We start from the raw sequence: 12023 nt of genomic DNA on the forward strand, positions 1-12023 counted from the left end.
ATCAAACCATTCTATGATTCTATGATAAGGCAGAGAAAGATAAAGTTCCCAGACTTTTTCTGCAGAGTATTATTCAACAGGATCATGACTTTTTCTACTACTTTTTATACCTGTGTCTAGCTTGCAAGAATTAAGGAAATGCATGTGTGCTGTTTTGGCCGAAGACTTTAGAAGACTGTTAGGAAAATATCATCTCAACAATCTATTAAAAACAGTAGATGAAACTCTGCTGACTTCAATAGCAGCACACACTGAACTTCCCTCAGGATCTAACGTGAAGCACCAGTATAGCAGGACTCACAGCTCTCTAGTAAAAGCCTAGCATGAAGTCTTACCTGTGTCTGCAGTGTGAAGCATCAGCCAGCGGATTGCTACATTGCCATCTCGCAGGCAATTCAGCAGCTTGGGAATGTTGTCGAGCACCAGCTCTTCCCTTAGACAGCCCTCTTTGAGAAACTGCTGCACCTGAGTGTGCACTCGCTCAGTGACTCCAGCATATCTGCTTGCCTTGGAATAAACAAAGCTTGCATCAATATAATCCTTGCCTCAAATGGAATACATCATGTACAATGTGACTGTGGCTTCCTGAGAACTTAAAGGGCACACAGAGCAAGTAACTGATATAAAAATTACTATCATTGCTGGTAGGCAATATCATACACTGTAACTGCATGACAAAGGATGCAAGCTAGATTTTAAAGCAAAGAGCCTACACAGGAAGCATAATCTTTCAAAAATGCAGACTTGTAAACTTCCTATATTCAGTTAGGCACTCTCTAGAAATTATTCATAAAAAATGGTACTCATATTTTATTGCCTAATGAGAAAGAACAACAAAAATCTATTCCAGAATGGAAATGTTTGTTAGGAATTAAATGTCAGTTCTACTAAGCAAACTTCTTCCCTAAAGACTGCTCATATTCCTTAAGTTTACTGGACAATATAAAGTACAGTTCTCCTAATTAAACACTTCTGCCTGTTCTTTCCTGAGCACTGGGGTCAGATTCTGAGGAGGCATTTAGCGATCATCAGTCAACTGATTTGTTGATTGGGCAAACAATCAACCAACTCAATATTACTCACTGTTTTTTAGGCATGGAAAAAATAATTTTATATAAAAAGAGCTAACTGCATTGCATCACACAACATTCTGCTATTATTCCTTTAAATCAGATGCTTTTTCCAGATTATTGTTTAATTTGGGAGGCCCCATTTAAAACTGTGTCACACCCTGTCAGCACAAATGTGTAACTTCTAAAACTGTTACCTATGAAAGACCAAACACTATAGTCAGCTTAAGACATACCAGTACTGAATAAAATGGCAATGAGTGCTAGTATCTATTCAGTCAAGTCACAACCCTGAAACTTCTAGGGGAAACAAACACTGCAAGAGGAATTGAAACAAGCAGTGCAGTGAAAACCAGATTTTGAAACTTTGAAGTATCTTTAACTCAAATTTATGTAGAGAGTTATGTACTCAAAGTACTGTATTTGAATGTAATGCAAATAATTGTATGCAAGAAAAAGACCCGTGCATTATTGATGTCATATAATATACCTGAGATGCCCACACAGCTTGAACCTTGCTAAAAACACTTAACTATGGCTTACGTACCTGCTCTTTGACATTTGAAAGATCCAGTGTGTAGTTCAGGGCAGTTTTCGCAGCTTTGTAAGGTTCCCATGCTTCTGCTAGATTTACAGTGATTCCCATGTAAATGCTAATAACCTAAGTTGGAAGCAGAAAACAAGAAGTTGCATTTATATTTTTATTAAAAAAAAAGACATACTTCTCATTTAGCAATATAAGTAGAAAGCGATATGCTGTGGGTATAAATAGGAGATAACTAAACTTTTTTGGTAGCTGTACTTTTTGCTCCACCACTGTTGGTAATCAAGGAAATAAAAGGCACATAGTTAATTAGAGACTTAGTTCTGAAAAGAAGCTGACAGTTCTTTCAGTCACTGTGTATGATCCTTGGCCTCTATTTTTTTGCCCATGAACTTGTGACTTCTTTTTCATTTTGATGATACTAGGCAGAAGACTGATGAAAGCAACTGGGAAAACAACTATGACAGGAGGGTAAAATGATCTGAATGAATCCTACTCTGAGAATGCCCAAAGGACCAAACTGAAATGTAATGCACCTTCTATGGTGAACACAAACAGAAGGAAATTATGATTCCATGCTGGCATTTTTAAGGAGCAAAGAGGAACTGATTTCAGACCCCTAGTCCAAGTTTAAGTGTGATTAAAAATACAGATTTGTGGTTGACTTACAAGTGTTTGTAAGATACCTGACTAAAAATGGAAGCCTTGGGTTACTGACAGATGAAGGATATACAGAGCTGTGCCATTATGAGCTTTGTCACACTATTGCTCCAACATTCCTCCATCCAGGACCGATCACATCTAGGGGGATACTGTCAGCCTTTGAGCTCTTCTCACAGTGTCAAAAAGGAAGCTAGTAAAGGCAAATGGGATACTAGTCTGCTGATATGAGGATCCCTCTCATATTGTTGAAGTGAAACTCATTATTTCCTGTAGATGACAGTTCCTCAAAAGGCTACACTTCAACTACTAGCAATCATTCGAAACCAGCCTAAGAGTCAAGTACTCTGTACAATTCAGCTAACTTAGCCATACCTGATCACAAGAAGATAAGGTGTTGTCTTAAAATAACAGTTTGTACTATGCAGTAAAGTGAATAAAAATGCTGGCATTATCAAAAAATCACAATGTCAAGTTCTCATTTCTAAAATAAGCTTGCAGTTTTTCAGAAACTGATGGGTTCTAATGTCTATTAAAATAGCCAGTTATTACAGTTTCCTTCCTCCTTTCTTCACTGTTCCACTTATGGTACAGAAGAATACAATTCGAAACCAACACAGATACATAAATTAATTTATTTATAGTTTCTTTGTTAAGTCTGATTCCCTTTGATACAGACTACCTGGGGACTCTATTGTTACATGCCAGCCTATTTCAGTAGCATTTTTTGCAGAGTAGGGCTTCTCGATGGAAATCCTAAATCTCAATACAGAGACACGCAGTAATTCCATTTTGATCATTGCATCTGAAAAGGTCTATAGAGTTGCACAGAGTGACAGCTTTTGCTTCTAAGTTGTTCGGACAATGGCATGAAATGAATCATTAAACAAGTTTTCCAATAACATCAATGTGGGAGGATTTCTGGGAGGGCAAGACGGTCATCCAGAGTGTCCTTGACAAGCTGGTAGAATTCACCAGCAGAAACCACATGAGGTTCAATAATGATAAATACAAAGACTTGCACTTGGGACAGGACCAAACCCTTGCAACAGCACAATCTGGGAACTGTCTGTCAGCAATTCTGCAGAAAAGGACTGAACATGAATCAGACATGAAGACTTATGACAACAAAGAGTAATCATACCCTAAGCTATGTCAGCCAGACTGTAGCCAGAAGATTGAGGGAAGTGATTACTTCCATCCAGTCAGCCTCCTCACGATGAGACAGACACGGACAAACTGGAATGAATCACATAGAAGGCCACTTATGGGGACCCACTATGAAAGCAGAGGCTGAGGGAGCTGGGTTTGCTTAAGCTGGAGGAAAGAAGACTAAGGGATTTGACTGCAGTCTTCCACCACCTAAAGGGAATTTATGAATAAGACAGAGCCAGACCGATCTCAGTGATGCACAGTGAAAATACAAGAGGCAACAGTCACAAGCTACAACAGGGGAAATTCCACTTGTTCAGAAGGAAGAAATTCTTCACCGTGAGAGTGATTAAGCACAGCCACAGGTACCCACAGAGGCTGTAGATCTTTGTTTTAGATATTTTCAAAGCAACTGGAAAAGTCCCAAGTAACCTTATTTAACTTTGAAGCTAGCCCTGCTTTGAGGAAAAGGCTGGACTAGAAGATCCCTGTATTACCTTCCAGCCTACATTGTTCTATAATTCATTTTGCCACGATGGTATCAGAGTAGTTGATTTAAGCATTTTAGACAATAACCGGTATTTTTCAAGGGACAGCTTTCCACATTTATCCAGCAGGTTTGGCTCAGACTGCTTCATTCTGAACAAAGTAAAATTTCCCCAGAGAAGAATCTGTTCTAGTTTTAGGATATTATTATTTGCTATAATGCACGCTGTAAAAAGAAGGTAAATTGTTCCTATAACATTCAACCCAGGGAACAGTTTTAAAACAGAATAATTTTTTACCCAATTATCTGGAAAGTATTTATCCACAATCTCTCTCATTTTTGCTTGTTGAGTGTGAAGAACAGAAGGGTCAAAATACAGTATCACATAGAGCATCGCGGCCTGAGTAGCCAGGGCAGTGCTGCGGTGTTCTGGTAACGGGTATGCCGAAACCTAGGAAAAGGGAACAAACCAAAACTGAACATAATATAATGCAACATAAACCACTTGCAAACATTAAAAAGTACGGTATATAGATACTAGGAGGCAAGGAGGATATGTAGGTAAGCTGGACATGCTTGCACATGCAGCGTATTTACCAGATATACTTTATAGAAAATAAAAGTTGACTGTGTAGATGCCTGCTAACTTTAACAGGATATAGTAAGATATTACTATGCTGAAAATGAGTCAAAGGAGGGATGAACCGAAGAGATTAGGATGAGTTGAAAGGGGCAGAGTTAGAAATAAGTATTTAATAACAATCAGGTGTGTGTAGTTCATCTCAGATAAAAAAAAGCATTCATTTAACTGAAGTAATAGGCAATTAGGATGCAGATAATTTAATTATTCACCAATTCCATGTACCAGCAAAATCAAACCGATTAAAATTATTAACTGAATTTTCATTTAAAAATATATATAGGATTGTATACAAGACCTTCATGTTAACAAAAAAAGTTGGCATCAAAATCATACTCAATAAGACATAATGACTTGTCATTAGGAAAACAGTTCTCTGTTTTTATTTAGTAGTATTCTATTTTTCTTTAATTTTGTTTGGTTATTTTATTAGGTTAAATGTTCAGACTAGTAGGAAAAATCAGGAGGCTTCTACCTACTGCCATCAAGAATAAACTGCAAGTGTCAAAGGAGATAACACCTCAGACATAACACAATTTAGTAAAACAGGCCATATTCAGTTTGGGTTGAGCTGAAGATTTCTACCCTACTTTTTGTACTACATTTGGAAAAAATACATAGGTTATAATCACGCTTTGTATAAAAACATTAATGTTTTTCATTTTCAACTGTAAGCACTAGAAAATAAAAATCACAAACTGTAGTATTATTTTAATGCAAAGGCAATAAACCAACAATATTATATAAAAAAGGGAGAATGTAATTTTGATACAAAATATCAGCCAATTTAAGTAAGATTTCTAGGTTAAGTACTTTACAAGAGCATAGCCTCACAAACACTTCATGGTTTCCTATCAGAGACACAGATTATGTCATAAAACCAGCTCTCTTCACAACTTGCTAAGTTCTCTTTTTTTTTTGTTTCTAGAACTCTGCGCATCTTTAAAAATTCTTACAGTATAGTACCTGAAAAGGCATTTTTTCCCCTTTGAAGGTTAATATGTCTGTCAATAGTATAAAAATGTTTTCCATAAGGTCCCTAGTTTTAAATTATTACTCCTGTCTAAACACTTAACCTTTTGTTTCTTTCTTACAATCATTCATTAATCTTCAAACGCTGGTTTTCTGGCAGCTATAAACTGCTTCAGTTTTTCAGGATTCACCAAAAGTGTGCCAATAACTACAGAAATAAGATCACTTGCCCATGCTAAAGACTGAAACCTGCTCAAAAACAAACACTTAGTTAAAGATCTGTCAAAGGAGTCATATTAGAAGAGACTGTAAATATAGTAGCCATTACTCATACTTTGCTTCAATTTTTGTTTTCTTTTATTAATACAGTTGTCATAGTTAAGAACTGCAATACCATATTCCTTTTTAAACACAGACTACTAAGGGATGATGAATATCTATGCAGTAATTAAAAGAATGAGAATCTCTGAAGGAATTAAGAGTTATTAAGGGTGGCCAATTATTTATGATTTAAAGACATTAAATTAGAGGTTTTTTTACTGTGAGGTTGGCCAAACACTGGAGCAGGTTGCCTAGAGAGGTTCTGCAGTCTGCACCTCTGGAGATACTCAAAACCCAACTGGACGCAATACTAGACAATCTGCTCTAGCTGACCCTGCTTGAGCCAGGGGGTTAGACTAGGTGATCTCAAGAGGTCCTTTCCAACCTTCATGAATCTGTGATTTTTTTTCTTTCTGGGCTTCATAGTTGAGTAATTAACCTGAGAAACCATTTTATATTCAATTTTAGATCCCTTTTTTATCTCACAGTAACTTACCTGGTTATAAATGTCATCTGACCGTAAGCGGCCAATAACCATGCTAATGAATGTTTCACTTATGGGTACCCTGCTGAAGTAACTCTCGGGGTAGTTTGGAGGTCTTTTAGCTCCAGGTTGGCTTGAGTATCCAGTACTTCGAAGCAATTTACAGATATCATCTAAATTAGAATCAGCAGAGGATCGGGCTGCACTGTTTTACAAAACAAAGGAACAAAAAGTTAGCTCTATGATCTAACCATTTCCTCTTCCTCCCCTTGCAACCTTGCCTTTCCTCCAAGAAAATGATCAGATAGTAAGGTCTGGGAGATTTCTGGTTGTTTACTGCATGAATATAATGTTCATATTATAGGAAGACACCAATAAATGTCCCTACTGGAATCTCAGATAAGCACCCAAAGCACAAACAGAAAAAATCACTTTATTCAGGAACAGAAATGAGTAGCTTTATGTTCAGAGGAGGAATTTTGTTCTGTGTTTTGTTTTTTTTCTTCCCCTTTTCTCCTCCCCATTGCTGAATTCCCCTTGCTGATCCACTTCTGCATTCCAGAGTTAAGGATCCTCTCTCATTATATACTGAGAGGCATAAACATAGTCAAAGAAGCATAGAAACTGGATACCTCCTTTTTTGTACGTGTGAAAGGATTTGTACTGATACCTTTTGAGACCCTAACTGTCATACAATGATACTGTCAACGTACCCTGGAAACTCATTATTGATTTGACTAATCAAGCACTGTAACCACAAGAAGCAATACATTTGTCATCTAGATACTCAGGACTTTTCACCAAGATTTGCTCACACATTGGGGAACCTTTGATATGGCACTTGCCAAGTTAAAGCTTTAGCTGAATTGTCAGTGGACTTCAAATTTCAATTGTGACAGTGTGAAAAATCTGTCGCTGCTGTTTGCAGCTAGACTTGGAAAACCAGCTAATGCAAGGAGTTCTATTAACATGCAGAGAGCTCTGCAGAATTATCAGAGTCTATCAGTATGGTCAGACAGTGAAAAAGTTGCTGATATTTCCATTTATCTTAATTCAATAACCTAATTAACTGAATATCTTACATCCTTTCAGCCTCGAGTGCTTCTGAAAACCAATATACATTACCTGTATCTGTAGTAGGAAACCAACATTCTTTCTCTGACTTCTCCTTCAGTCTTCTGATCAATGACCAGTAGCATGACTCCATATAAATAGAGCGCTTCACACTGTTTAGAAAAAGGAAGAATGATGGGAAGAAATCACAGAAACACAATTTTGTAGTGACATGTAAAGACAAATATGTACTGGCAAACTAACCCAACATCAACTACTTAGTCAATACAACATGAAAAATGGCAGGCTGTACATTTTTGATCTGTCCTCTCTTAAAAGCAAGTCACAGCATTTCCATGCATTCAGTGAATGTAAATCTTCATCTAGTCTGGCACTAAACTCGTTGGTTCATTTTCTACTATTACAGAGCTGTTCAATACTTACTAGAAGCTGTTTTCCATCTTCATTAAGGAGGACTGTTTCTAATGTTTGCTGAATGTAAATTCCTTCATTGAGGTCATCTAAATATCTAGGGATCATAACAAAGAGTTAATCATTGACTACTTTGCTCTCAAATCATATGTCCTCAGAACTCAATTGGTCAATTTTCTCTGAAAGTCAACAGACACATCAGAACATTTCCCTAGTACAAGTAACGCTGAGTTTTTCAGACAAAGAAGAAGAGATACTCTACTACGAAATGAGAGGCTGGAACTCCTAGCTAGAGCCAACCAGTTGGTAAAAGCCTCCTTCCATACCTTGAAGCTGTATGTGAAAGACACCAGAGGATACTTTGTAACTTACAGCTAACATCCTCTTAATCTCCTTATGGAACAGCCTGAGAAGACAGTACTGAGGCGGCTTCCACTCCAAAATTTAGTAAAACTGTCATATTTTCAAGTTACGTCAAAAATATCTCCTGGAAATACCATAAATTGATCTCAATTGCAATTTGGAAGGTAGAGCTAGAAATAAGAGTATGTTCATCTCGATTAACAGAAGATTTCTTCCTATTAAAGGATTTTCCAGTAACACTAATTATTAATAAGTAATGTTAAACATTTACTCTTTTAACTAATCTTTTCATATAAGATCAATAACAAAACCAATTCTTATGCTTAAGGTTCTCTGGAACTTTTTCTTAGAGTATTTCATAAACGTTTCAAATTTTTTGGTACAGGTTAGAGTAGTAAATTTGAGAATATGGCAACTCCACTGAAAAATTAAGTTCAGGAACATAACACCTATGAAAGTTAAAGAAAAAAACCCTAACTGATTTTCTGTTTTGCAAGACCACAAAAACCTTAGTTTAACAATATGGAGTCTCCTTTTATTAAAAAAATCTTCAAGACAATCTTCACAATAAAGAAGAAAAATTAGGTTACAATTGAGGAAACTGGGTGGAGAGGTTAAATGTTTTCAAGTCATATATTAAGCTGGTAAGCAACAGTAGTAGTAAAAGTTAGTGTTCACTTCAGCAATCCAAGTTTCCAGGTCCACATGAATATGCTTCAACAACGAGCATATTGGGTCCCTTAAGGAAAAAGTTTCTCATTATTAAGACTAAACAGTAATCTAGTCTTTAAGAAAACCCACATGTATTTAATATACCATACCTGTTTAAATCTACAATGTATTTATGTACACTCTGAAAAGCTAGATAAAATCTCGTCAAAATTTCAATGTTGTTCTCACGAAATTCTTCATCTAAATCCAGTAACTCAGGTTTGGCTTCCAGTTTGCCTTCACAAGTCTCAGGCCCCTAAGAAAAGAAATTCATCTTTAGAGACAATGTTTGACTTTGGCCTCTACTTGACCTCTCTGCAGTAGGACACAGAATATGTGCACCCACCACTGTGTGCACCACACCAGAATTAACATTTCGTACTAAACAAGTATCTGTAGTTTTCCAAGCTACTTTATGATTGAACATTGATTCCATAAAGATGAGTTTTACACTTTGTTACAATCTGCAATGATTTTAAATATGATTTATCCTATGTAACCAATGGAAAAGAATAGTCAATGCTCTGGGTAAAGCCCCAGTGCATCTGAAGCCACTGTGTGGTTTTTGAAGTACTATCTCCCTGCTGGAATTTTTTTCTTTTACGCATTTGATCTGATCAATTTCTCAGATTGAAATCATAACATTGAAGCCTCGCAAAGCTTAGTACCTTCTCATACAGTTACACTGCTTCAAAGTATTATACCTGTTTTTTTTATAGCCTCTGGATTGAGCTCAGTGCTAGTCCCCCAAATTAAGGCAGAAACTATGTAATTAGCAATCATAGGTGAAAAAGGGTTGGGATGAAGAGCCTGACTTCCTTAAGGCAATGGTACAAATTTTTCTAACCATTTACCCCTGTCAACATTTCTCATAACCACTCTTTGGTCTCACCATCACCACCTAAATGAAAATATCGTTAATGTTTAATTGAAAATATTAACATTTAAGTGAAAATACTGTTAAAGTCATTCCACAGACCACTTACAACAGCATGAGAACATGGCTTAAAAGGATTTAGTCAACATGAACTCCATAAAACCAGCTTAGAATAGAATTAAAATAAAATATCAAGCTTAATACCTAGCTGACAATTTTTGTGTGGTTTTAAAAATGCTCTTCTGCTTCTCTTTTTGTGCAAAATATCTACACAAAGCAAAGGATAAAAGCTGACCCCAAACTGCTTATGAAGTTCAAATGCACAAAGTAAACAGCCTGAATTTTCAAAACTCAAATCTCTTCTCATTAGGTAATTCTAAGAATCATGAATATAGAAATGGTGCATTCACAGTGAAAATATCTGTAAATGCACTAATCTCTGCTTTATGTCTTTTATTGATTTTGGGGTGATTACTCTGAAAAGCAGCAGCACTGTGGTGCTTCCTTAACATTCAAAAATCTTACAATTTCAAGGATAATTGCATTTCTCACCAATTATACCTATCTGCTTTTAAATTTTCAATTTGTGCAAAAAAAAAGACTTCTAACAAACACTTAGATCTAAAGGTATCTGGTTTTCAGCATCCAAGACTTGCAATTAGTGCTTGAAATTTACAACTCTCACTCAAAAGCCAAATAAATTAAAAAGATAAAAAAAATCCTCCCCCCTTTACTGTTAACACTTCTTGTATTGTACAATCCAGATAAAGTCAGATTATATAGTCTCTGTACTTCCTTCTTAATCATGCTGGAGAATGACAGAGGGAAATAGGTACTGAAAGAAGCTTAATTTTGTAAGGGAAATAAGGGCTTTTCATGGACACTACTCTTTGATTTGTTTGTTTATTCAATGCATATGACGAGTCCAGTGAATGAACAATCACAGTACTGTTAAACAGGAAAGCAGAAAGCAGTTTTCATGGCTGCAAAGAATAAGCTACAGATAACCAAAGGAAGATGGGCATACTGCCCACAGTACTGCTCTAAAGGAAAACAACCAACTGCACAGGCTCAGCACCTGCTGGTGAAAGTATAATTTAATGTTCCTGCAGGAAATACTACTAATAATAACGATAATAATAACAATAATAATACCATCCCCCAGAATCCAATACTCAACTTTTGTATAATCAGTATGCATCAGAGCTCATAGGCCAGATGACTTGTCAAACACTTTGAAAGGTGTAGCTGGGACTGCTCTTGAATGAACTTAAAACTGTCACCCTCTTCTTGCCCTGATATTCTCAGTGTAGGTAGCAGTCGTATTTATATTCTGCCTAGGGGTCTAAGCACAGAACTTACCCTAGACTGTTTTTGCTCACTGAAATGAGTCAGCTGAGGCTGGGTACGATCAGAAGTACATAAGATACAAGACAGCCCAGAAGAGCAACATTAGGATGCAAGCATATCCCAATTGATATCCCAGATTGGTGAATTTTTGATAAAAACTAAGCAAATAAGAAGTCATGATAGTCAATTCTGAAGATTACTAGTAATAAACACAATAGTCAGGAATGGCTGTTTCATAACTTGAAGCATCCTCATGCAGGACAGCAATGCTTTAAGGAAAAGTTTAATAATAAAAGGATTTACCTTAAAATAACTGAAATCAAATATGATATCCCCATACTTCTGTTGGTCAGCCTTGTCCTTTAGCCTGAAAACACCAGGAATGAATTCAGAAAGTCTCAGAAGTTCTGCAATGATGGCATTTCCACAGGAGACAATTCGAAGAATTGCCTGACCACAGAGATTGTTTTCAGCTAGAAAATCAACCATTGTGGTGGTGGATGTGACAGAGCAGCAGAAGTCCTGCAGTTGGATTCTGATCGTTAGTCTTTAGGTTATTTGAAGAAGAAAGTCAGATGAGGAAACTAGCTGCGCCATTAATAGCCTGTAAAAACAAAACCACACACAATGAGTGCTTTGTATTCATATTTTTGACAGTTTAATCTACGTGGATCTTTAAGCATACTCTCAAATATTTCAATTTATGAAATCTAAATTATCCACAGCTTTGTAAAATGAAAAAAATGCACTGAATTCATCTTCAGCACATACGCTGTGTTTGATTCAGTCACCTGTGTGACCAGGCAGGGAAAGCATGACCTTTTGTACCAGAAAAGTTGAAAAGAACTATTGAAGAATGAAATGATCACAAATATTGAAGCAATTGAGACCACGCAAAGAGACAGCA

The 12023-nt window shown here is 36.5% G+C and overlaps 1 protein-coding gene across 1 annotated transcript; it reads right to left on the reverse strand.

Moving 5' to 3' along the window:
- Positions 1-335: 335 nt before the first annotated feature.
- On the reverse strand, positions 336-11719 carry LOC104164603 (WASH complex subunit strumpellin-like; the record flags this gene model as incomplete). Its single annotated transcript, XM_009703976.1, has 8 exons — positions 11420-11719; positions 9000-9145; positions 7828-7912; positions 7456-7556; positions 6343-6535; positions 4212-4364; positions 1618-1731; positions 336-507 (listed from the first exon to the last, which is right to left on the reverse strand). Coding segments are annotated over exons 1-8 (1150 nt in total), but the record flags the coding sequence as incomplete, so codon positions are not given.
- Between the last annotated feature and the right edge of the window lie 304 nt (positions 11720-12023).

The sequence above is a fragment of the Cariama cristata genome, unplaced genomic scaffold (genome assembly GCF_000690535.1).
Source record: "Cariama cristata isolate BGI_N322 unplaced genomic scaffold, ASM69053v1 Scaffold19047, whole genome shotgun sequence".
Lineage (NCBI taxonomy): Eukaryota > Metazoa > Chordata > Aves > Cariamiformes > Cariamidae > Cariama > Cariama cristata.